Source organism: Pelmatolapia mariae, linkage group LG23, assembly GCF_036321145.2.
Source record: "Pelmatolapia mariae isolate MD_Pm_ZW linkage group LG23, Pm_UMD_F_2, whole genome shotgun sequence".
Lineage (NCBI taxonomy): Eukaryota > Metazoa > Chordata > Actinopteri > Cichliformes > Cichlidae > Pelmatolapia > Pelmatolapia mariae.
The window spans coordinates 33,291,382-33,316,291 of record NC_086246.1 but is presented as its reverse complement, the minus strand read 5'-3'; the positions used below and the strand labels follow the sequence as shown (position 1 = coordinate 33,316,291).

At 38.7% G+C, this 24,910-nt stretch overlaps 2 protein-coding genes across 2 annotated transcripts in view; one reads left to right on the top strand and one right to left on the bottom strand.

Annotated features, from left to right (window-relative positions):
- LOC134620335 (NLR family CARD domain-containing protein 3-like) overlaps nucleotides 1–24,910 on the top strand; it is a 156,961-nt gene that overhangs the window by 46,548 nt on the left and 85,503 nt on the right. The gene's annotated exons all lie outside the window — the stretch shown is intronic.
- On the bottom strand, nucleotides 399–24,910 carry LOC135932302 (NACHT, LRR and PYD domains-containing protein 3-like). Its single transcript, XM_065469714.1, has 9 exons — nucleotides 24,811–24,910; nucleotides 24,628–24,726; nucleotides 12,338–12,416; nucleotides 10,790–11,018; nucleotides 8,832–10,626; nucleotides 6,355–6,528; nucleotides 4,075–4,248; nucleotides 1,365–1,411; nucleotides 399–1,197 (listed from the first exon to the last, which is right to left on the bottom strand). Exons 1-9 carry the CDS (start codon nucleotides 24,897–24,899, stop codon nucleotides 671–673), a joined length of 3,213 nt encoding a protein of 1,070 aa, XP_065325786.1. The 5' UTR covers nucleotides 24,900–24,910; the 3' UTR covers nucleotides 399–670.

Here is a 24,910-nt window from a genome sequence, read left to right as displayed (position 1 = left end):
TGTTTTTTCTTACAATCAAGATGAATCTGAATCTGAAATTTGGTTCAAACACATCAAAAATGGTCAAAATATCAGCTAATTAAAAATACGATTTAAAAAGAATTTTTAAAAAATGCAGAGCACTCCTGTTACATAGAATACTTTTTAACAAAAAGTTTTAGTCACAAAAATTATTAAAATGCCATTTTCATTCAACTTTCATATTGGAATGCACAAATATGACAGGATGCACCACAAAAACAAAAATGTCTTTAGGCAGTCTTATCCAAATAGCACAAAATGTTGAAGTTTCCACATTACTACCCTAAGTATAACTCAGAAAATAATTGTGTCCAGATTCACCACACCTGACACATTTAAAACTACAACCACATCAATGTGTTATTAAAGCAACCGGTTAGGCAATACACATTTTTGCCTACTGACAGGTGGTTACCAGGGGGGATCAAAGACTGGTCTCTAAGCTTGTGTGACTGGGGCACAAGCAATAATTTTCCCAGCAACTGTCAACTTCCAGAAACTACTCCTAACTCAAATAGTAATTTGTTCTTGATTGGTAGCTGCCAGATGGTCACAAACCAATTTCTAAGCCTTGTGATTGGGGCCTTATTGACCTGTTCCTTAGATCTTTTGGTTAATGTTATGTCTCTGCAAAACCTCAATGCTAAAATCAACACAGGGAGACTGAGGAAGCAGCACAGATTCCAAATCCAGGATAGAGACGGTCAGTGAATGTGGTGTTGAAGGTGTGGAGGTGGATCAGAGTGTCAGAGGAGACTCGGTAGAAGGACAGAGTGCCAGCAGGACAGTCCACATACACTGCTACTCTGTTAGAGACAGAGGAGGTTGAGTAGGAGGATATTGTTTTGTCATTGTGCCAGGCAAAATGAGGACCGTTGTTAGTGGACTGCAGACTCCAGGACTGAGTGTTGTGTCCAAATGCAGAGTCATAACTGCCTCCTTTCCTGCTAATTTGTCTGTAACTCACTGTTATCCAAACCTCTCCACTCCACTCGACCTCCCAGTAACAGCGACCAGTCAGACCATCTCTACACAGCAGCTGAAACCAAACATCAAATCTGTCTGGATGATCAGGATATGACTGAACCTCCTCCACATGTGTCACCTTCCTGTTGTTGTCAGACAGTTGGAGTTTTCTGTTTACTGTGTTTGTGTCGATTGTGAGTTGACAGGAATCTGATGGAGAGAACAAACACAATCCAGCTGCAGTTATTGATCCATCATCTGTTCATTGATTGACACTTGAATGATGACACCTGACATGAGAGATGTGAATGAGTGATTTGACAATTTGAAGATGGTTGAATGTGTATTTTCATGAATCACATTAAAAACACACTTACACTTCCTCAGACCTGGTTTCAACCATTGGACTCCAGCAGGCTCCACCCTGAAAGGAGGAGGGGGGTCAGACCAGCACAGTCTCTATCAGCATGCACATATGGACATTACATCCCCCTCATACACATACTGCTAAACACTGATAAAGGGACAGTCCAACATTTTCTCAAATACACTTCAATCCATATGTGGATCAAAGTGCTGATGATTTGGACTGATCCTGGATCTGTCAGTCCTTTGAAGCAGCTGTTGGATAAATCCATAAAGTCAAATCATGGGTCCACCATTGTAATAACTGGTGCATTCATATAAGAACATTTTAAATTGGGAAAATATTGTGTCATCATCATGATCCTTTCCCCTGACTGGACAACACAAAATGAGGAAGAAAAAATACTTGATGATGTTAGGACTTAACTCCAATCTGCACGTTACTACCTTTTCCCCCCCTTATTTTAACTGGGATTTACAATGGAAATGGCAAAGAATAAACATATTTATCGGGGTCCTCTAAAAAAAAGATTACCGATAGAAAATGTAAACATTCACGTGGGGTAGATGTGTGCTTATAAAAGGCCAGTGTGAAATTATAAGTTGACAGTAAACACTGAATTGTCCAAAAAGTTTTAAAGTTTTTTAAAATATAAATAAAGTGATGCAATAATTATTAACTTTTATAGATCTATATTTTAATCACAATGGAACATAGAAAACATATCAAATGTATAGTTTTAAAAAGTGCCCCAATTTAGGAAAAATAAATTTAGCTCATTTTCACTTTGATAGCAACACACCTCAAAAAAGCTGGGTTAAGAATAAAAATTACCTCAAAAAGTAAGTGGTACCACAATAAAAAGGTGGAAAAAACTTTCTAAAAACTGTGGAACTGTTTCAGAATATTGGTCAATATTCATTTATGAAGACTTTGAATGTCTTATCATTTACTATACATAGTACCATAAAATTATTATGAATCTGGAGAAATCTCTGAAAATCAACAGTGAATGCCAGTTTATGCTGTCTTTTTTCTAGATGGTATAAAGTTGGTATAAAGGCATGTCTACGACCATGAAACCACAGCCACTGCCCATTTCCCGTTTATTAAACACGACTGAGATAATTACATGCGCATGTGTAAAAGAAAACAATACACTCTCTTTTTTGCCATATATATTACCAACATAGACTATGCAACCACTTAAAACTGGACTCGAAAGTGTAATCAAATAAATATTGTATAAATATATAAATATCGTATTCGAATGATTACTGCCATATAGATAAGAAAGAGAGATACTGCTCTGTGAGCTCCATTCACTCTCTTGTTTCAAACTCAATAAAATATCTGAAAGTTCCAGATAACCAAAACTCCAGACTCAGTAAAACAACATGTTACATGATAAACCATTTACAGCAGTTTAAAGTTCAGGAAAGTTTCTTTATGGTTCAGATGATGATTATAAAGTGTACAGGTCAAAGTGCGTGAAACTGACTGTTACAACTGGTCAGATTTAGTCCATATAAATATAATGAATGTTACCCTTTTTTGAAAAACAAACAAACAAGGAATTTGAATATATATTTTTAAACTGATTAAAAATCTAAGCTAATGCTATACCAGCTTCTAGCATTGCTGAACAGTGCATAGAGCAGACCTGATTACAGGAGCTCCCAAAAACCAACCAAAGACATCCAAACTTTGATGGCTGTGAGAAAAAAATAAAGTTGACTAAGCCCCAAAAGAGCAATAAACCTGTGTAGTTATTACAGTACAGTCTCAATACTTTCTTTTCTTGTTTGAACAGAGATTTCTCTAAAAGATGTGCTGATCCCTATTACAAACAGTCTGGTATAATAAGTAGCTTTTTAAAAAAAAATATTGCAGGGCTTGTCTGCATCATTGTTTCAAAGAAAAGCCTTATCAAGATGTGGTGATAGCCAAATTGGCCAGCAGATGTCACTTTGGAGATGAGTTTCAGATTGTTTATGCGCCTTGATACAATTCTGGTGTTGTGCCAAAAAACCAACAAACAAAAAAACCACCCACCCACTTTAACCCCAGACTTTGCCACATGTGACATCTGCTGGTGATTAATAGGACAGAATTGCCATTCATGCGTTTCTGTTTAGGCTTAAACCCATTTGATGTTTGGAGTCTTGCAATGACGAAATAATAATTCCTCAAAAAAAAAAAAAAAAAAAAAGTTAAACCAAAAGTAACAAGTCAGTTTTAAAAATGTGAGGAGTAGAAAGTACAATATTTGCTTAAAAATGTAGGGAGTAAAAGTAAAAAATTCGAAGTAAAGTAAATTCTACTCAAGTACAACAAAGAATTTGTTCTTTGTTACTTCTCTCACCTCTGTTTTCTATGTTCCACTGTGAATAAAATGTGGGATTATGAGATTTGCAAATAATTAAATTCTGTTTTTAGTTTTATCAAATAAATTATTTTTGTTCTGAAGTGTTTAACAAAATCAGAAATCCTTATTCTGGAACTTTACTTTAAAAGTTTTACAACCCAACTAGAGCTGGATTTTATTATCCCAGATGTAACAGTACTAAAGATATATTTTTACATCTAATTCTTAGCAAATTTTAATATGCAGATTATTTGGTGCTTTTAGTCTGTTAATGATACATCTATTTTGATTTGGTGAAATGGATATTTGGTTCATTTTTAATGCATTTTTCTATTAGACATTTTCTCCATACCTGAGAGTGTCCAATTTCCAACCTTTATCCTTCACTCCAGCTGAAAGCAGCTTTATTCCTGAGTCTCCTGGATGGTTGTAGCTGATGTCCAGCTCTCTCAGATGGGAGGAGTTGGAACTCAGAGCTGAGGCCAGAGAAGTACAGCCTTCCTCTGTGATCAGACAGCCTGACAGCCTGCAGACATACAAAACAACAACAATTCATATGTTACTAGAGGTCTTTCTTTCTTTTTCTTTTTTTTCTTGTTTCAGATACAATTACATCTATAATTGTATCTATTAAATTCAGTTTCCTTTTTATTTATAAAGAGATTATTTCAAACAGACAACAGGACCTCCAGTAACACAAGACCTCCTCGAATACCCCAGAAATCAGATTATGTCCTACGAACAATTACTTTATCCCAAAAAGATACTTCCAATGGAAACTGCTTAAAGCAGGGCCATCCAACACAGCTGATTGGGGGATGCACAGAAGGAAAAGAACATTCTCCCTACTCAACAGCAACTGTCAAGGAACAAACTCTGGTTACTGATGATTATGTTTTTAAACATTTTCAGGTAGACACACCAGCATTCATCGTCAATTGTCTTTCATGGTCAGAGCAGGCAATATTGAAGGAAACCTGAAACTACCGGCTAAGGATAAATTTAGTTTAGCTGCACGTTCTCTTGAAATTGTAGGTTTTTGACTGGAATCCAAAAGTCAGTGTGGGCTGTCTCCCTTCTAAACCCACGGGAGTGTCCACTATCCCATTTACGTAATTATTTTTTAAATCCCAGAAGAATTGCAACCAAATAAACTACAGCAATATTTTTTTTCTGATTATGAAACTGGAGGATTCATACTTGCATGCATCATGCATTCAGCCTGTTCTTTGCTGCAGTTTCCTTCTACTAATGACTTTGCAAAAATCGCATAAAAAAGCGCACACAACAACAAAACATTGTAATCCAGGAACATACTTTGCCAATCTAATCATAGCTGTTCATAGCACTTCCTACGTTGGAATACAAGTCATCATGTTGTCAGCAAGAACTACCACATGTCTACCATTACCTCCGAGAATCAGAAGTGGGAAATGCAGATTTTTTTCCTACAGGGCCTTTCAAAGGTTTGCTGGTGCTATTAAAAGTCAGGTTTGACTTTATGACTTTCTGTGTAGTTCATGGGACACTTAGAACTTAAATTGCACTGTTAGAAATAGTTTATTTTTGTGCACATGCTCTAGAAAAAATCTAGAATTGAATTTAAAATCCTTCTCCTTACACACAGCCTCTATAGCTGCAAAGGGGCTACATTTATTATAACTACAATTATTACTAAAGGAGGCTGAGATATAACTAAACATCTGACATACCCAGCAGGAAAGTTCAGGAGAGATAGGTGAAGTCCATGCTAGTTTGCTAGCTAGTCGGCTATGAGCTAAGCTAAGCTAGCAAATCCCTAAAGACAAATGAACGAACACTATCAGCAGGTGATCCAAAAGAGAGATGCAGATTACATGATGAAATAAGATGTTTTGCAAGGGAAGTGATACCGTACCATAACTTGATACCGTACCCAATTAAATACATTAAATTATATTAAACTTGTCTTTTGGGCATTTTCTTTTCAGCAGGAAATTGTTATTGTTGAAATTGTAAAACTCTAAACTGACCAGTGTGTTAAAAAAAAGAACAACAAACAAACATATAACATAAAACATATAAAATAAATTTTATATATAAATTATGAATTTTATTATGATAATTTTTTTGGACAAATGTAAATAAATGTTGGGATTAGGTGTTTCTGCATACTATAATACTATACTATAATTACACATTTAAATGGCAGTAAGTGAAAAGTCTTAATCCTGACCTGAGTGTTTCCAGTTTACAATAGGAACTCTTCACGCAACCAGACAGATGCTTCACTCCTGAATCCTTTAGATCGTTGTCACTCAGGTCCAGCTCTTTCAAACTAGAGGACTGTGATCCAAGAACTGAGGATAAAGCTTCACAGCTCGTCTCTGAGAGGTTACAGACACTCAGTCTGAAAAATTATAAACAAACACAGACAATAACAATACTGATATTAACGTGTCATTATGGAATTACTAGATATACTAGATTTAGCAATACTTAGCCTTGAATAAATCCTTAATGTTTAATGTGACTCTCAAATACTAAAAACATTATTATACAGTAACATATGGAAAAAGTTGACTTTTATTCTTAAATTTTTAAACTAATTTATTCTGTCACTTAAGAGAAACACAATATTGTTTGAGCTGACCTGAGAGTATCCAGTTCACAATGTGGACTCTTCAGTGCAGCAGACAGAAGTATCACTCCTGAATCCCCCAGGTTGTTGTTACTTAGGTCCAACTCTTTCAAACTAGAGGCCTGGGATGTGAGAACTGACGACAGAGCTTGACAGCTTCTCTCCGAAAGGTTACAGACACTTAGTCTAGGAAAGAAAAAAAAGTTCTATTTGTCAAGGTCCCAGGTCTAGTGACCCAGTGTTTATGTTTTTGATTATTAATATCCTTTGATTTAGTTTGTTTCTGGTTATATATTTGATAGTTTCTAGCCTTTAGGTTTCATAACTGTGCCTCCCATGTGTTCCTTGTGTTACATCTAGTCATCATTTTTTCTATGTTTGTCTATTTCCTGTTTTACTTTGACTCTCTGTGTCCTGTGTTAGTCTATTCTGCTTTGCTTCCTCCCATTATCATGTGTCTATTTTCAGTTTGTCTGCTTCTCTTCCTGTTGTTTCCAGGTTACAGGTTGCTTTTCCCATGTTTTAAGTTTCTTGTTTCATGTAGTGTTTTGTGTTTAGATTTTCCAGTTTAGATCTAGGTTTTGTTAGTTTTCTTTGTGGTTGCTTCTACTGAAAAAGAACCAGAATGAGCAAATCAAATCATGCTTTAAAAATCATCAACATTATTTTAACATTCAAAACACCAGTACAGGGACTATAAAAGAAGCATAATGTGTTGATGCATGCTCAATCATCCAGGTAAGTAAATCTCCCAGCCCATTGTTCCTTCAGTGGGCTGGTTTCAGTCATTATGCAAGTGTACTGTTTATAAGATTGGGGAAACCTGCAGTCAGCTGAGACTGAAGAAGTCACTTGGATGAGTGACGAAACGTTTCTCCCACTGAAAACGCTACATCCAGATGAACAGAATCAGCTTTTGGAGTAGCATAATGTGTTCTTTCCTTCTGCTCCTAGTTAGCACTCTGAATGCACAGTTATGGATCAGTTGTTGATTCATCACATACTGTAGGCCACATAGCAAAACATTGCTGCAGTCAAGTCTGTACATTAGTTTCTCAGAGAGAAAAGATTTAAGGTGATTACAAATCATATGTAATGACAGACAACAAATTAACCCTGGGCTTAAAATATGAGTCAAGGACCACTCCCAGGTTTGTCACTTGATGACTTGGGTTCAACATAACTGAGTACTGTGATGATATCTCTGTTGTCTGAGCTTTTTTTTTTTTTGTCCAGATTTTAATATCTAAACTATCTAACTTACTGCGCACGGATTGTTCAGCTGTGCATACATTTTTATTTATAGTATGTTGTTAAATGTATTTTGATAGACAACAAAAACCTGGCCAAATGTTTTGTCTGTATTATTTTTACTCTTCTTCATGATTCCTCCAAAGAATGGACCAGGAGAGCTCAGAGGTTCCCAGCGGTCAGTCTGCACAGCAGCAGCAAACACATCTGGACTCCATATTTATGGTCTGTACATGTACAACAACTAGATTTATATTTATTCTGTTCACAGTCATGTTCTTGCTGGGAATGGGGGTTGTAGCTCAGGAGGGAACTGAATGTCTCTCATGTAGAAGGTTGATGGTCAGATCTCCACCTCCTTCCATCTACATGCCATAGTGTGATACATGTAGTTATTCTTATATCCCTGTCCCCCACTGACAAGGATGGAGTTCACGCAAGAAATTATTTTACTTGTTGGAACAGACACAAAAAAAGGGCAAATATCTAGGTGTTTGACTAAAATTTATGGATAACTAAAAAAGTTATATCAGAAATATATATGTAGCATTTTAAGTGTTTCAGTTTAAAATGACCTTTATCACATACTGCACAAAGATTACAGGAGGGCATGTTTCTTATTATATGCTTTTACCTGTGGAACATAACGCTGGATTTTATCTTTCAGACAGTGCAGTATAAAACAGTATCAGTATCCCTGTTAAAAGGTTTACATGGAAATTAACTGAAATGCCGACTTCAAATGAAATTATTTGTGCTCTGGAAGCAAAGGTATGAGTAAAATGTAATTTTATAGGAGCTCTTGTCCGGTAAGACTTGATTTATACTGCTCTGCTACAGTTTCTGTGCTGACTACAAAATATGAATTAGAAATGGAGAACACAGACCACCAAGACTAGTAAACCAGTGTTCTGCCATAGGGGAAGAGCACTGACAGCCAAGAATTTATATTGATTCTGACATTTTTCTTCATCTGACAAGGGTTACACCCACAAATGTTTTAGAAACTCTGACACTTTCCAATGCTGTGATATATTGAAAGTATATTATACTTAACCGTGGATGCTGAATGCTGATGAAAATTACACTCAATAGCTTTAGAGTTTCTATAAGAGTTTCTATTAGAGGCTAGAACCTATTAAAATATTTTGGGGTTTTTTCTTTCAAGTGAGGACTTGCTATTTTGTTAACTATAATCAGCATTTTAAAATTAAAGAAGTGAGCACATATTTACGTACAGAGCTTTGTTGGAGGCTTTGATCACCGGCAGCAGTCTCAGAAGAGCCTCCTCTGAAGCTGAGAATTTCTTCAAGTCAAACACATCCAGATCTTCTTCCGATGCCAATAAGATGAAGACCAGAGCTGACCACTGAGCAGGAGACAGATTATTTGTCAAGAGACTTCCTGAACTCAGGAACTGTTGGATCTCCTCCACTAGAGAACGATCATTCAGTTCATTCAGACAGTGGAACAGGTTGATGCTTTTCTCTGCAGACAGATTCTCACTAATTTTCACTTTAATGTACTGGACTGTTTCTTGGTTGGTCTGTGAACTACTTCCTGTCTGTGTCAGCAGACCTTGTAGTAGATTCTGATTGGTCTGCAGTGAAAGACCCACGAGGAAGCGGAGGAACAAGTCCAGGTGTCCGTTTGGACTCTTTAAGGCCTTGTCCACAGCAGTCTGATAGAAGTATTTCTCGTTAGATTCTCTTGTTTCAGACTTCCTGGAGGTTGTTTGGTTTTCTTCCAGCAGATTGACTCCGGAGTCGATGAAGGTCATGTGGACATGAAGAGCAGCCAGAAACTCCTGAACACTCAGATGGATGAAGCAGAACACCTTGTCCTGGTACAGTCCTCTCTCCTCTTTAAAGATCTGTGTGAACACTCCTGAGTACACTGAGGCTGCTTCGATATCGATGCCACACTCTGTCAGGTCTGATTCATAGAAGATCAGATTTCCTTTCTGCAGCTGATCAAAAGCCAGTTTTCCCAGAGACTCAATCATCTTCCTGCTCTCTGCTGTCCAGTGTGGATCTGTCTCCATTCCTCCATCATACTTGACCTTCTTCACTTTGGCCTGAACCACCAGGAAGTGGATGTACATCTCAGTCAGTGTCTTGGGCATCGTATTCCACTTTCTGGTTTTCAGCACATGCTCCAGAACTGTAGCAGTGATCCAGCAGAAGACTGGGATGTGGCACATGATGTGGAGGCTAGGTGATGTCCTGATGTGGGAGATGATATTGTGTGCCTTCCACCAACTTCTGAATCTCTTTCTGAAGTACTCCTCCTTCTGTGTATCAGGGAACCCTCTAATCTCTGTTACCCTGTCAATGCATTCCGCAGGGATCTGATTAGCTGCTGCAGGTCGTGTGGTTATCCAGAGGTGAGCAGAGGAAAGCAGTTTCCCTCTGATGAGGTTTATCAGCAGCACATCCACTGATGTGGACACCGTAACATCAGTCAGGTTCTCAGTTTTGTTGAAGTCCAGAGGAAGTCGACACTCATCCAGACCATCAAAGATGAACACAACCTGGAAGTCTTCAAAGCTGCAGATTCCTGCTTCTTTGGTTTCAGTAAAGAAGTGATGAACAAGTTCCACCAAGCTGAACTTTTCCTTATTCAGCACATTCAGCTCTCTGAAAGTAAATGGAAATATGAACTGGATGTCCTGGTTGGCTTTGTCTTCAGCCCAGTCTAGAGTAAACTTCTGTGTTAAGACTGTTTTCCCAATGCCAGCCACTCCCTTTGTCAGGACTGTTCTGATTGGTTCATCTCTTCCAGGTGAGGCTTTAAAGATGTCTTCTTGTCTGATTGTTTTTTCTGGTCTGTCAGGTTTCCTGGATGCTGTTTCAATCTGTCTGACCTCATGTTCATCATTGACCTCTGCAGTCCCTCCCTCTGTGATGTAGAGCTCTGTGTAGATCTGATTCAGAAGTGCTGGATTTCCTGCTTTAGCAATCCCCTCAAACACACACTGGAACTTCTCTTTTAAAACTGATTTTTGGTTCTGACAAATTACAGTGGGAGTTCCTAAAGGAACAAAAAGGGCAAAAATATCAAGTAAGTATTTATAAACTAGAGATGCCACTTATTTCTACAACACCCAGGTTTTTGAATACATTTTGGTACATCTCTTGACACATTAGTAAATGTTTTTTTCATCTAGCTTAAATCTTTAGAAAAAACCTCTTACTGCTCTGCAGTTTGTCAGCCAGCTCCTCCTGCTTCATTCCCCTGAGGAAGTCCAATGTGATCTTCAAAACCGCATCTCTGCTGTTTTTCCGCCGCTCTTCATCCTCACCCGCTAATACTTCCTCATCTTCTATTTGTCTCTCTGCCCATTCTGGGTAATCTTGACGCAAAACCTTGTGGATCGTCTTCAGTTCATTCTTCACAAAAGTAATGATGTCATCTTCCAGCATCTGGAAAACATTACTGCATTAATGATCTGATCACCCCTCAATCTCTATAGGGTGCTGGGTAAAGAGGAGAGCAGAAGGAAAAGACACACCCAGAAGCAACAAACAGAACAATACACTAATGACAGGTGAGACAAGACAATGTTTAATGACATAGGGTAGTGTATACCTGGGCAGTAAAAACAGGGAATCGAGAAGTACTCAGTGCATCATGAAATTACCCCAGCAACCTGAACCTATTGCAAAATAACTATGGGATGGTTCAGGCTCACATGATCAAGCCCTAACTCAAAACATTATCACAAAGTAACACCAAATGTCTAATCCTAAAACCAGAGAGCGCCTCTGTTTTCTGAAACCAATCTGGGAGCTGCTTCTACACAAGATGGGCATTGCAATTCTTCCTCCCATTCTACTTTTAAAAGCTCTAAGAACCAGAAGTAAGCCTGCAGTCTAAAAGAAGCATGCTTTATTGAGATAAGAAGAAATAAGATACCGTGATCTCTTTAAAATATGACATAATATCCAGGTTTTATTGAGGTTGTATGTTGGTTCATCACTGCAGTATTTCTTCACTACACCCAGGTTCAAACACTGGGTTGAACATTATTAAGTCACTCTAACTGTTTGCAGTAAGAACTAAGTCCCTCCATGAAATTCATGGTCATAACAAATTCCTCTCTGTTATGACCATCTCACAGTCATGAAAGCAATGGCCTATAAAAGCTGGCCTAGGTCTTCCACTGCACCTGACATCAAATTATTGGTGACCTTTGTGTCTTGGTTAGGTTATGTTTAATAAATGATTTTATATTTATGTAAACATTTTGTGTAAACTCCCTCCTTGTCACCTACTTTGAGCCAGTTTGTTACAAATGGGGGCTTGTTTGAGATCTTTACATCCAGTGGTAAGATTAAACTTTGAGTCAGTATTGACTTACAACTTAGCTTGTGGTTTGCTAAATGCTTATCTAAGTTGAATTGAGTTTGAGTATAGCCTCATAAAAGGTGGCCCAGAGCTTTCATGCAATCCAACATCAACTTATTGGTGATCTTTGGATCTTGTTTAGGTTATGTTTTATTTATTTTTTTATTTAGGTAAACTTCTTGCGTGAACTCCATCCTTGTCACTGGTGGACAGGGATATAAGAATAACTACATGTATCACACTATGGCATGTAGATGGAAGGAGGTGGCGATCTGACCATCAACCTTCTACATGAGAGACAACCAGTTCCCTCCTGAGCTACAACCCCCATTCCCAGCAAGAACATGACTGTGAACAGAATAAATATAAATCTAGTTGTTGTACATGTACAGACCATAAATATGGAGTCCAGATGTGTTTGCTGCTGCTGGGCAGACTGACCGCTGGGAACTTCTGAGCTCTCCTGGTCCACTCTTTGAAGGAATCATGAAGAAGAGTAAAAATGATACAGACAAAACATTTGGCCAGGTTTTTGTTGTCTATCAAAATACATTTAACAACATACTATAAATAAAAATGTGTGCACAGCTAAACAATCCGTGCACAGTGCAAGTTTAGATATTAAAATCTGGACAAAAAAAATACAGCTCAGACAAGATATCATCACAGTGCTCAGCTATGTTGAACCTTTTAAGCCCAGGGTTAATTTGTTGTCTGTCATTACATATGATTTGTAATCACCTTAAATCTTTTCTCTCTGAGAAACTAATGTACAGACTTGACTGCAGCAATGTCTTGCTATGTGGCCTACAGTATGTGATGAATTTGATTTTTTTTTTAATTTAAGAAATAAATGATAAGTAAAGTTTAATTTTTAAGAACATTTAAGGAGATCAATTTTGGCCTGTTCCTGGCTGCAACAGTCTTTTGCAAGAGTTTTATGTTAAGAGATCTATGATATACTATCCACTTTCACTGTCTGTCTCTTTAGCAGTAAATCTTTCTTTGTTGTTTAGCTAAACTGACTCATTTATAAAGCACTGTCAGTGGTAAGACATTATAAAACACATTGAAGGAATACAAAAACAGTCAGAGTTAGTTCGCAGCGCTACGTGCACGGGTGAGTGATCGGGTGATACTCACCCCGAGGCGTTGTAGTCAGCTTTATTTATACTCAAGCATGTTTGCGTCACAGACACATGTAGGAAGAGATAACATACAACTCCTTACAAGGTGATAAGCATAAAACATATACGTTCAACTGCTAGTAAGTAACTGGTCAAGCCTATCTTAAGGGAAACAGAAGCCAGTTGGTTCCTGTTCCCAACGGCAGACTCAGCAAACTCAGCAAAGGTGAGGTTTCCTGTGGCAACCTCCTTATGCCAGTCATTTTCTTAGAAGTCAGCAAGGCTCACGTGCATGTGTAGTGACAAGATACATGTAGTATAAAATATATGAACATCATTGTACATTCACAAGTCTGTTTGGGGAAAAACATTAAGCAGTTGATTAAATAAAATCTTTTAACATTCCCTGCTGTTGTTCAAATATTTTCTACCTACTTCAACTTCCAGTCACTTGTGTATACTTTTCAACCAGAGTATCATTTAGCAAAATTAATATGATCAACATTTAGGTTTGTTTTCACTTTGTTGACAATAATTAAAAATTGTCTTCTTCTTCAAAGTCTGTGTTTCGGTCCTGATGTGTAAGCAACATCATCGTCTCTTGGTGGAACGTAACATGTGGTGTGATGGCAGTGGCTATGAATCTGTTGATTAATGCTCTAATGCAGGGAATACAACAACATCCACATAGAGTGAGTATTGCAGCAAATACAGCCATGGACACCAGAATTGATGACACCAGAGTACGGTACTTCCCGAACATGTCCATCCAGCTGTCCTACATCGAAGTATCGACTCCCGAATGTTCTTTCATTTTTTCATTTAGGGTCTTTAAACCCTCCAGGGCTCTGGTGAGGCTTCCATCCGCCGCTGTATTGTTGGGTATGAATGTACAGCATTGTTCTCCAAACATTGAACATACCCCATTCTTTTCACTCAGAAGCATGTCCAGTGCGATCCTTTTCTGAAACGACATTAGGGATGTGGCTCTCAGTTGCTCAGCTACTGCGTGGAGTCCGTTTCGTTACAGGGGTTCAATCCTTTCACCTGGCTCTTGATGGCCACCAACCACAAGAGTGTACATAGTACTGTGATGACAGGTGTCATTGTAGCACTTTTATTGTCTTTAAATATTCTTTTGTTTTGTGAGTGAGTTTCTTCTTGACCCCTTGTCACTCCCAGGGCCCCTGGTGAGTAGACCTCAGCCAGAGGAGTGGGATCCCAAGTGTTGCCACTGATCACCCTACTCCCCACCGAGCGAACACCAGAGGTTAGGGAGGACTGGAATCTAGGCTGTTGCTCACTTTAGTCTGACGTCGATGAATCCTGGAGTAGTTCGACCTTCTTCGTGTGGCTTTGGTGGATCCAGGAGGACTTGGTAGGGTCCTTCCCACCTCGGGGAACTCCAATTTTTCTTCTGGAGCACTTTTATCAGGATCCAATCACCTGCCTTCAACCTGGAAAATACTGGAGAAGAGTCACACAGCAGTTTGTTGTTCAACACAGTTTCTGTATTTTCTAGCAACTTTGCCATCCACTCTGCTAGAGTAGTCTCTCTAGCTGATTTGTTTACTGGTTCACTCAGTATTAGTAGTGGGAAAAGGTCTTCCATGAATTATTTCAAATGGCGTCAATTTTTGTAAGCCTGCCATTCAGGCCATGGTCTCCCTGTTACTTCCATGCATTTCCTCAGTCTCTGTTTTATCGTGCCGTTAGTTCTTTCCACTAGTCCGGCACTTTGTGGGTGGTAAGCACAGTGGTGTTTGATGCTGAATCCTAGTGCTTCAGAGACCTTGCTGATTACTTCATTTACAAAGTGTGTTCCATTGTCTCATCTTATTAGGGACGGTATGCCATATGTTGGAACAAAATGGTTGCATAGGCATTTTGCTACAGAGATTGCATCCGCCTTTTTCACAGGATAAATTTCCTGGCCATTTTGAGAACACATCTATAATCACTAGAGCGTCTTTTGAACCTTGGCTTCATTTAGCTCAATAAAATCCATGTGAATGGTATGAAATGGGTGAGGTGGTGTGGGAAAGGATGTGGCGGCGTTGGGAAATGGCCTCTCTTTGGCCTTAAATTTCCCTGTGCATTATGTTTTTGGCATATCATGCATGTTCTTATATATGCTTTGGCTGAGTTTTCAAAATTTTTTTGAGTAGAATTGAATTGTTTAGAAAGAATATCTACCTACCCTCCCTGCTGTTGACAAATGGCAATGCCCATGTGTCACTAATGCTGCTGTTTTATGTATGGATTTAGGTAGAACAGGTTTCCCATTACACGTCATAATATCATCTTTCAGAATTGCGCCATCTTTTAACCACGAGGATTTTTCATTTTGTGGTGCCGCCTTTTGTTCGTCTTTGAGGACTTCTATCGGTATCAGGGAGCACGAGGTTAATGTAAGAACATTTGTTTTTTGCTGTGCAGCCTCTTTTGCTGCTTTATCTGCAAAGTTATTTCCTTTAGTGATGTAAGAGTCATCTTTTGATGTGCAGCACATTTGCATAGTGCTAACTGTTTTGGCAATGTTATCACTTCCAACAGTGCCTTTAAAAGATTTCCGTGTTGCACTGGATTGCCAGTAGAAGTAATCATACCTCTATTCTGCCAAATTCTTGCAAAATGATGTACTGCTGAAAAAACATACTGACTGTCTGTGTGTCTCTCTGCCTGTCTGCGTCCTTGACACAGTCAGCTCCTTTTTGGGCATGTAGTTCCTGTTACACACACGATTTCCTGTCACAGACATACCACAGGCACACATATTTCCCGTTTCTCTAGACTAACCAAACTCTTTGTTGAACTTTCCATATAGCGACAATAAGTTTCCAACATTGAGAGTTGTCTCACATGTGTCAGGTAAGACAAATTGGCTTAGATTTACAATTGAAGTCACTGTATGGGGCACTTTGATGATTAAAGTGTGTCCTAAAACAATGTCAGCTGACTTTTTACTGCCTCTGCTGCAGCTACACCGGTTCACACACATGTGGGCAGGCCTGACGCAACAGAGTCTAATTTACAGAAGTAAAATGCAAGCATACGTTGTTTTTCTCCAAATGCCTGTGTTAAAACAGCTTTCATGTAACCTGCACTTCCATCTACATGTAAATAGAAAGGCTATTTCCAAGTTACTGAATGCTTCTTCTTTTTTCCCTTTGTAGATACAGCACTACATATTACTTAAGGCATTTTAGACAATTTCTATTTTGTTTTAAAAGAATTCATGTATCTCATACATGTTACATATGTCAAACTTCTAAGTTGGGAAAAACTTTGCATTGCTTACAGCTCATAGCTCCCAGCTCTAAAACTAGGCATTAGCAAATCATATGCTTAATCATTATGTGTCATTGTGATCCAGAGGCATGATCACAAATTTGTTTCCAAAAAAACAAAATAATCAAACCAAAAGAAAACATACATGAGTCAGGACACATAAAAAGAAAAAGCTGCTGTCAGAAACAAAGCAGAAGTGTAAGGAAAAAAACTGAGCTCACAGACAGCTGCATGTGTGAGCTTTAATATCATGCAGCTTCTGCTCTGAAAAACAAAAAATTAATACAATATAAAAAGTGTGTAACTTTGCTCATTAGCTTGGTAGTGTCCACATATTTAATTCAACTCCTCAAACCTGTAGCTTTAGCTTTTGTATACAGGGTTTGGCTTATTAGTTGTTAGTATAGGTTTGCTCTTCATCTTAACAAAATCTCATATATCATTATACTGAGTTTGAGCAAACCTTAAGCTTGATTCAGACTACTTTCAACAATTATCCACCTCACATCATAACTGAATAGGATGCTTCATCTCATTAATATTATGTCATTATTAATATTATTATTAATAATTATTTTCTCTTATTTCTATATAACATCAATAGTATATTACAATATACTACTATACTACAAATATACAATAGTCTATTATAATATTTCATATATATTTTATTATGTATCCATCAAGGGCTGGGGGTGATCTGCAGTTTCACCCCCACCCAAGCCGGAGACACACTTTCCTTAGCTGAACAATGACACAGCCATAATATACCTTATGGATCTCTCTTTTTTTTTTTGATATACTTTCGTGTGAATTATCTGGATTTATGCATTCTATTCATTCTAGGCACGTTCGTCATGCCAACTATATTTCATTGTTAATACCAGTATACAGGTTGTTATCCTTCCTATTATTAGTTGGAATACATCAGATAAACTCTAATTTACTTTAACCTTTTGTTTATTCCACTACATTCCTCTTTCCATGCTTTAAAATATTACAGCTCTTATGTACTCTTTGGTTTCTTTTAGGATTATTTTCAGTATTTATTTCCGCTTGGAGGGTTTCTTGTAATTTAGTCAATGCGGAGGGGCTACATTGTCCCTCCCATGTAGGACATTTAGTTTTCTTTTGGATTTCTCCATCTACATGCACTAATTTGTCCGGCGCCTGGACATTCTTTCTCTAACCACTGCTCGTTAGCAGTGAGTTTTGAAGCTTCGTTACCCATTTTAATTTTATTTAGTCGATACAATATTTATATTTTATTTATTAATACTATTTTATTGATTTATTAATACTGCCAGCACACACTGTGAGACGTTCTGGTACTAGAGTCAGAGGAGGTTTATTAAGTCAGCCTTCTACCCTGAACTAAATTCAGGGCGGACTTAATTTTATGCGTTGATGCGCAACCTTTCTCTTCCTCACCATTCAGTACTCACAGGAAAACATTAGGAGTAGTGCAGGAGCCTAGAGTTCCTATTCAATGAAGCACTTACTCCTCAACAAACATACAGCGCGCTTAGAAAAATCCTATTTTTATTTGACACTCTCGTTACCTTTCACTCCCGGAGTGAAATGAAACCACGAGCTACCAACCTCTACTTTTGTTGCGGAATGGGCCCACACAAGGCGAATTATCCCGTCTTACACAGGCGAGCGTTTACGTGCGGGTCCACACAGGGCCCGGTCCACACAGGACGTTTTACAATAGGACACGTCTGTCCTTTTGGTCCACAAAGGACCCTTCTACTTTGAGCAGTGTCAATCTAAAAATCGATTATTCAACGCAAAGTGTTTCTGGCTGCTTTATATTCACCTTCAATGTTGCGCTGTGTTCTTTTTTCCGGCGTCACCGGGTCCTGGCGTCGTGGACCTGCATACGACACTGGCCAGTAGGCGAATCTACGACTCTGGGCTTTTCCTCGCTTCGCTGGAAGCGGTGGTTGCAGTGCAGGTACTCACGACGTCAGGATCCGGTGGCTCCGTCTGTGAATAGTTAGATGATATAATAATATCAATCAACCATCCGGCTCGAAGGACCAATTAAATGTCAGTGGTAAGACATTATAAAACACATTGAAGGAATACAAAAACAGTCAGAGTTAGTTCGCAGCGCTACGTGCACGGGTGAGTGATCGGGTGATACTCACCCCGAGGCGTTGTAGTCAGCTTTATTTATACTCAAGCATGTTTGCGTCACAGACACATGTAGGAAGAGATAACATACAACTCCTTACAAGGTGATAAGCATAAAACATATACGTTCAACTGCTAGTAAGTAACTGGTCAAGCCTATCTTAAGGGAAACAGAAGCCAGTTGGTTCCTGTTCCCAACGGCAGACTCAGCAAACTCAGCAAAGGTGAGGTTTCCTGTGGCAACCTCCTTATGCCAGTCATTTTCTTAGAAGTCAGCAAGGCTCACGTGCATGTGTAGTGACAAGATACATGTAGTATAAAATATATGAACATCATTGTACATTCACAAGTCTGTTTGGGGAAAAACATTAAGCAGTTGATTAAATAAAATCTTTTAACAAGCACTTTATAAATGAGGACTGTGTGGAGGAGAGCCTGTTTGAGTCATCAGACTGCCAGGCCAGTTGTACTGAGCCATGCAATCACTTGACAAAGCAGATGTTTGCACGATGCAATCAGCACTACTTTATGCAATAAAATATTCTCATAACAGGTTACTAAATGCATATCACACCAAAAACATAACTGTTGTTACTGAAGACAATTGGAAATCCTGTCATCGATCAGCACATCTGCAGCAAAAAACAAAAAAAAATCTCCACATTACAATCTCCTTCACTTACATTTGGTAGTAAAATATTAATATTACGGAATCTAGTGAGATGACATGAGAAAAGTAAGGTCTCCAAAAAGTGTGGCATCTCTTCCTCTGAGCCTCTGCATTGTTTTTGTGTTTTTTTCCCAGACATATTAGTGATGGGATTCCCATTCGTGCTTTTCTAAGAAACCTAGTTATGTAGTTTGGATGTGCTTCGGAAAAGGGAGACTACTGATTGCTGCTTACTGCACTGCAACCGACCAGAGGAGGAAACAAGTTTTTGACTCCGGTGAACCACCTCTTACCTGACTTAAACAGGCTCTCCTCCACACTGTCCTCATTTATAAAGTGCTTTACAAACCCGAACATTACAGCTAACAGCTAGATTTTTTCGTTTGAGTGCAGCTCTAGCCACTTACTATTAAAGAGAAGGAGAATGAAAGGTGCTAGACTTTTTGGAGACCTTTTTTTCTTCATGTCATCTCACTGACTGGATTACTTCATATTAGACAACCCAGTATCACTGTATCAAACCCAGTATCAAACATGCTATAGACATGTCCATTTCTGGCTTTGCCTCTCCAAAACGTGAAATAGACATGGATGAAGAATCAGAATCAGAATCAGAAATACTTTATTAATCTTGAAGGAAATTATAGGTTACAGCAGGTAGCACGCTAATGGCGCATGCGCACTTACAAAGGAACCCTCTGACCAAACTTTACACAAACATCACATTTGGAAAATATGTCAGAGAGTTAGGCTGATAGGAAAAAAAACAACAAAAATATATAACATAAGGTGAAAGGAGGAGAAGAAAACTCCACTCAGACTGAGCTCCTAATGGAGAACAGTTTGAGAACAGAAAAAAACACCACAGCACAAAAAGCACATGTCTGTCAATACACCATAGAAACACAAGACAAGCAACAGGGGTGGGTAAGGGTAAGCGACAGCCGGTGTAGACAGCGCATCCGGTCCTGCAGCATGCCTGCGCTGGTCCAGTTGACCCTCTATCTGCCCCGAGAGGGGACAAGCATCGAACGCGTTTGGAAAGGGAGGGGGGATGAGTGTGTATGCGTGTATGTGTATGTGTAAGTAAACAGTCCTCCAGCTGACCCAGGTGGCCTTGCGTAGGATAGGAAGGAACAGTCTAAACACCGTCTGTTCTCAGGGTGAAAATTTGTTTTGTTCAGCTCCAGCCTTGAGAACACAGCTGGCGCCGAAATGGTAGCTGCACCTTTGGTGCGAACAACTACATGTGAATTTCACAGCCATTCTAGCAGTTTGACACTGGTCTCTCAATCTCCCGTTGGGGAGCCGTTAGCTTCTCCGAGATGTTATCAATCTTGCGCTCAAAGAGCAAATTCTGAGAACTCACGACCGCCGTGAAGCATGGGGAGGTAATATATTTAAAGCCACGAAGTTGGTAGTAAGCAAAAAACATATTGAGTACATTGCAGGGTCCTTAATCATCAGAATAAATTAAGGAAGCGGGCTAATATGTATAGATATGTAAATGTGTTAATAATGTTTGTTTAAAAACTTTCCCGCATTTAATTTTCATGTTGGCTTGAGATAAAATATCTCATTCTGCTGTTATTGCAATTTATTGCAACTTCTATGTACCTGTACATTTCATGTTTTGAGAGGCAAAGCATTAAATGGACACAGTGCATGGCTATAACATGCTTTGTCATGATATTAGGTTGGATCAGAAGTGAGGAAAACCAAAGTGAATTCAAGGCCTCATTTATGGGATGGCGTCCTGGAACCATTTCAAAACACTGCAGATTCCAAAATCATCAATTCTTGCAATTGTAAATAAGTACAAGTTATCATGATGTGTCAGCCCTGTGCAAGGTCTGGAAGAAGACCCAGATGGTCACCCTCAGATGGAAGGAAATTGGTTAGGATGTATGGAAATAACCCAGGAACAAGTACACATTAAACATGGTTTTGGAATGAATTAAGCAGGCTTAAGATTAAGCTTTAGCTTAATGTTAAATTAATTATTCTTCATATACAGACCAGAAACACTTTAAGAACTTTGACTGCTTGATCTCATGAAGAGATGTGGGCTATTGACAAATTAAATTCGATTCAGTTTAATTTATAAAGCATCAAAACACAACAACAGTCGCCTCAAGGCACTTTGTATTGTAAGATATAGACCCCACATTAATGCAGAGAAATCTTTACAATCACATAACCCCTTATGAGCAAGCACTTCGGTGACCATAAAACACCATCAAGTAGTTCATTTAAATCAGACACCAAACTGACAGGTATCAAGGAGTTCATGTTACTATCAGCTTACCTCTCCGCAGCAGAGGGTTGTTGCTCCTTAAATTCAATCAAACGTTTTTTAGACTGGTCACTCTTAAAGGACACACAGCTAGGTTCAGATCCAGGTTTTTGTTTGCGTTTAATTCCATGTTTTTTCCTGTGAATAATGATCGAGCAGTGATATGAGTATATTAGCAGTAATAAAATACAGCTCTTTGTAAAATTCAAGATAAAATTCAAAATAAGACAATCTTGTCTTGAACAATATTTCTCCAGGCTTTCTGAAGGTCTTTCAGAGTTTTTATTTGGGTACAGGCTGCTCTGTCAGTCATTGTCAGTTCACTCTGAACCCATAGCTGGACTGGCCATCGGGCATACCGGGCATTTGCCTGGTGGGCCGATGGTAATCTTTCGTTTTTATGGGCCGATGGGTTATTTTTTTCGTTTTTTTTTCCCCGTAAAGGTATAAACACTGAAAGGTGGTGGATTGGCCAGATGCTGGGAGATGTGTAAAAATAACTCAATTGTTGTTTGGTAGTGGCTATTGCGGAGCTTCCACAGATTCAGTAACAGTAGTAGCAAGTGGTGGAGGCCAGCAGATGCAACAGGCTGGCAGGTGGATGACGGAAAGGCAGGAGGAGCAGAGACCCGAGAGGGTGAACTGAACTTCATGGAAGAAGTTATGACCTGCAGTCTATCTGGGTCAGATATAAACCAAGTTTAGGTGTAGTTTTTTTCGTTATGCTGACTTTTTACAGTCAGTTACAATAACTCGTATTGCGTACTAGCTAGCATGACGGAGTTTCTATACAGCTGGGCGGGTGCTGTGATATTATTGATGTTGAACTTGTTTTATCTTATTTTATTTATAAGGTTAGTTATTAGAGTTGCCAACCGTCCCGTAAAAAACGGAATGGTCTTGTATTCAGAGAAAATATTGCGTGTTTCGTATTGAGCTGAAAAGGAACACAGTTTGTCCCGGACTTCAGCTACAATGAAAAAGACACAAAGCTGGAGTTATTCTGTGTCTTTGCTGCACAGCTGCCTCTTTTTCTCTCATTCTCTCCCCTCCCTCTCCTGTTTCTACTTCAATTATGAAACTGATCAATGATCAGCTGATCGGCTTTTCTCTCTTGTTTGTTTATCGCCCACTTTGCGCCAGAAAGAGGAAACCAGCGGATGTCGCGCTAAACAACAGCAGCACATTTAAGCTTGATCAGCTGTTGTTAGAATTTATTTAATATTAATTTCTAGTATCAGCTGATGTTTGCTGGAGCCACAGCTGTAAAAGCTGCTGGTCATGATATCGGTTTGGTTATCTGGTGAGAGGGAAACATGAAGATGAAACCAGGAGATGTCCTTACTGAATCATCAGAGCTGAACAGGTGATGGTGAAACAGGTTTACCTTTTAGGTGACATGAATGATTTGAAGGGAAGTTATGAGCTGTTTCTGAGAGACAAATAACACCAGGATCTTTTTCTAAGTAGCTGACAGCTGGTAACTGTGCAGGGGCGGGTCTAGCAAAGTTTTGCCAGGGGGGCAGGTATTAACAGGGAAAGGGGGGCACAAAGAAATACTTTTCTTTTTTATTCTCATTTAAAATGTCTCGCTTTTAACAAATAATTATCTGAATCTTACAACAAACGTTTTCATCTGATGTAAAATGTAAAATGTATAGAAATCCATTATTGTACATAGTAATTTGTTTCAGGGTCCCATCATAATTTCTTCAGAAGAAAGTACTGTATATGATGCCAGTATTTTCCCACATTTTCTTGATACTGTACCAGTACTGTGTGTAAAATGCCATCAAAAAGTCAATTAAGTTTTCTTTCTCACCTGTCTTTCTATCTCCTCTCACTTTTTAAAGGTTGCCATGTTAGAAAAAATATTTTGCCCTGTCATGCTGTTTATTGATGTGGCAAATTAATTGTTTATGAAAATATATGTAAATCTGTCATCAGTAATCAGTAATGATCATGTCTCACCTCTAGTCCTTGTCTTAATTTCAGGTTTTCACCATGTGTTGTAGATAGTTCAGGACGTTAACTCGACCAAGCAGTCTACTTTCGGGTACTGTTTAGAATACCAGAATAGGGAGGATGGTGTAGGTTTAAGTTTATTAGACTGATACATATTTACCAACAAGACACTGTACATCACTGTGACAACAGCGTTTGTTTTCATTCAAAGGCTTTATGGTTTTTCCTATAATACCTGGTGGGCTGGACTCTAGTCAAAATGCCCGGGCCGATTTTTTGTCCCAGTCCAGCCCTGTCTGAACCTGAATCTGATTATTTTCAGAATAATGTTTTTGTTTGTTAAGCTTCTTAAAAATGGAACTATGACTTATTCTGGCTGCAGCGTTTTTTTGTGGAGTTTGCATGTTCCATGTTTGCATGGGTTCTGTTTACACATAGTGACCTGGTGTAAGAACACATTTGTTCCCATTTCTTTAGTTGAATCTATGGAAATGTCAGAGATAACACAGTTTGACAGACATAAAATAGCATTTATGTACCAACGAAGTGATTCTCGAAGATCTATTAGCTGAAAAATTGAAAACAAACCAATAAGCAAGAGATTTAAACACAATCTACAGCAAATTATCAGAATCTGAAAGTCATGTTCTTAATAGCAAAAACTCCAACATAGACCTTAGTAAGGACCAAAGAGATGTCACTGGCCCTTCAGTTGATCCAACTAGTATTTGCCGAAGTCTCATTAGAAATGGTCAGTACAATTATACAAACTCTGTTTTGCCTTGCACTTTGTATTTATATTATTTTTACATGTTTAAATAAATCAATGCAAGTATTTCCAGCAAAATAAAAAAAAAGAACTAGCGGACTTAGCATCAGCTAAAGGAGGAAAAAGAAAATAGGAAATACCCCCCAGTTAGCCCCTCTCATTATGCAATTACAGCAACTGCAAATTAATTATACTTCATATACAGACCAGAAATACTTTATGAACTTGCATCTCCTGAAGAGACGCAGGTTATAGAACCATTCAATTTTATTTATATAGTGTCAAATAACATGAAGAAACCCCAACAATCATATGGCCCCCTATGAGCAAGCACTTTGGCAACCATTAAACACCATCAAGTAGTTCATTTAAATCAGACACCAAATTGTCAGCAATCAAAAAGTTAATGTCCCTATCAGCTCACCTCTCTGCAGCAGAGGGTTGTTCCTTAAATTCAATCAAGCGTTTTTTAGACTGGTCACTCTTTAAGGACACACAGCTGGGTTGAGGTCCAGGTTGCTTCCTGTAAATAATGATGGAGCAGTGATGTGAGAGCTGAGCTGTGACATGGAGAAGAGTCATGGACAGTTAGAGATGGTCATCTCACCTCTGAGCTTTGGTCTGGCTCTCATGTTCCCCACACAGAGTGGTTTTAGAGGGAGGGACTCCCTCCTCTCTGTCCTCACACTGATCCATGCTGCTGAATT

Excerpts from the sequence above, each read along its gene's own strand:
- LOC135932302 (XM_065469714.1), bottom strand. The coding sequence starts at position 24,899 with ATGGATCAGTGTGAGGACAGAGAGGAGGGAGTCCCTCCCTCTAAAACC. Across the intron at positions 12,417-24,627 it reads CAACCCTCTGCTGCAGAGAG|AGTGGACCAGGAGAGCTCAG; the intron begins GTGAGCTGATAG and ends ATTCCTTCAAAG. Across the intron at positions 1,412-4,074 it reads TGGAAATTGGACACTCTCAG|GGTGGAGCCTGCTGGAGTCC; the intron begins GTATGGAGAAAA and ends TCCTCCTTTCAG.